The sequence below is a fragment of the Gracilinanus agilis genome, chromosome 2 (genome assembly GCF_016433145.1).
Source record: "Gracilinanus agilis isolate LMUSP501 chromosome 2, AgileGrace, whole genome shotgun sequence".
Classification (NCBI taxonomy): domain Eukaryota; kingdom Metazoa; phylum Chordata; class Mammalia; order Didelphimorphia; family Didelphidae; genus Gracilinanus; species Gracilinanus agilis.
The window spans coordinates 405,109,759-405,111,538 of record NC_058131.1 but is presented as its reverse complement, the minus strand read 5'-3'; the positions used below and the strand labels follow the sequence as shown (position 1 = coordinate 405,111,538).

Genomic DNA, 1,780 nt, shown 5'->3' with positions numbered 1-1,780 from the left:
GGAAGGAGGGAGGTGGTGGACGCCGGGGCGGCCAGGGCCGGGGAGAGGCCCACGCCGGGGGCCCCACCCAGAGGCGGCCCCCAGGGCCGGCCAAGCCCTCTTCGGCTAGGCTTTCCACAGCCGGCCATGCGGCGCGGGGAAGTCTAGGCCAGCTTTCCCGAGGGGGAGCCGGGGGGGGGCGAGTGGGGGGGAAGAAACAGGGAAGGGGGAGGTCCCGGGATCCCCAGGCGCGGCGCAGCGCTCACCCGCGGGCCGCTTCCAGACTCTTGATGAGCTTCTTGATCTTCCAGATCTCTACGTTCCTGTCGGCAGCGCTGGGATCGTCAGCCATCTTCTCGCCTCCTCCTCCCTAGAGAGGCCCGGCGGGGCCCGGAGACACCAAGACCACAGAGTTAGCGCCGCCACCGGGGCAGAGCGGTCCCCTCCCCGGCCGCCCCCAAGCGGCCCTTCTCTCTCCCCCCCCCGACCCCCCCTGCCGCCCGTGCCCCGAGGTCCTAGTCACTTTGGTTCCTCCCCCCGCTCCTCCAGCCCTCACCTAAGGGCCCAGTCCCGGGTGGCAGCGGCTCCTCCCCGGCGGCGGCGGCGGCGGCTCCGCGGCGGCAGCGGCGGCGGCTCTGACGTAGGACACCGGCTCCCTCTCTCCAGGCAGCTGCATGTGTTGCAATCCGCTCACATGGGGCCTGTGACATCACTTCCGCAGCCAGTGGCTGGGTGCGGAGGGGGGCAGCGGCAAGAGGAAAGGGGGAGGGGCCGAGAAAGCTCGGGCGCGCGCAGCTTCGCTTCATTGGCTAATCGCGCGGTCGCTAACAACGGGCCTAGGGATTGGTCGCGGTCGGGGCCGCGCTGCCTTGTGAGGTAGGGCTGGAGGGTTGAGGTGAGGAGAAAAAGCTACCACTTCTTCCGGGGCGTGGAAGACGCGGAGCGGGGGGGGGGGCTGAGAAGAAGAACCTGTCTCTGAGACTCTCGCGAGCTTTTGATCTGTGCCGCGTCAGGACTGTGAGGAGTGGGTACTAAGAGGGCAATGAATGCTTGGTGGTCGGAGGTGGTAGCGTCTGCTTCTCTCTATTTCCAGGGAGTTGGATCCCCATGGCCCGACTTCGAGTGTCCTTCAGGGATTGATGGGATTGCTTGACTGCAGCTCTACCCGCTCATTTCCCGGCTGAGCCAGTCTGGTTACTGGCGCCGCCTTGCGCGCCGGGAATGGCGCCTTGCAGGCCTCTGAGGAAAGCGCTGCTGGTCGCCTCAGTGACGTTGCTCCCGGCTCCGTGTCGTCACGGCCGCTGGCTCTGGAGTGCGAGACTGGCGGAATTATGGGCATTTCATAGGTTGGGGCTTGAATACCCCATGATTGTGGAAGTTTTGCGGTCCTTACCTGTGTTGGGAGTCTGTGCTCTTCACCAGAACTGCGTGGAAGGAAATAGTGAAGACGTTTAAGAGACCTGTGTGGTGGGTGGATAAAAAGTGTTGCGATTTGGGATCAGGAGACTTAGGTTTAATCCCTTCTCTTAACTAATTATTAGCTAGGCAAATCATTCTCAAATCCTCAGTTTTCTGCATCCGTAAATTTGAGATGGTGATACTGTAATATCCCAGAGAATCATTGTAGTGAATCTATTATATCGAGTTAAAAACGCTTTGCAAACTTTAAAACGTTACATAAATGTTTACGTATAGTGCATTACTATTCCACTTCCACGTTATTTATTGAGCTCAAATGCTACCTTTAGCTTTAAAGCGTTCTTTAATTTCCTTAAATGAAAGTAACTAACCCTAACACCTT

General features: G+C 59.9%; 1 protein-coding gene across 2 annotated transcripts in view; it reads right to left on the bottom strand.

The window, feature by feature from the left end:
- Positions 1–619, bottom strand: part of ETF1 (eukaryotic translation termination factor 1) — a 48,166-nt gene extending 47,547 nt beyond the window's left edge. Inside the window, exons 1-2 of one of the 2 annotated variants that reach the window (XM_044664564.1) lie at positions 536–619; positions 246–349 (exon numbers count right to left, since the gene is read on the bottom strand). In XM_044664564.1, the coding sequence (XP_044520499.1) occupies positions 246–331 (86 nt within the window). In that variant the 5' untranslated portion in view covers positions 332–349; positions 536–619. Of the gene's footprint in view, positions 1–245 lie in introns of both variants that reach the window. The other variant, XM_044664565.1, reaches the window with a different exon arrangement.
- Between the last annotated feature and the right edge of the window lie 1,161 nt (positions 620–1,780).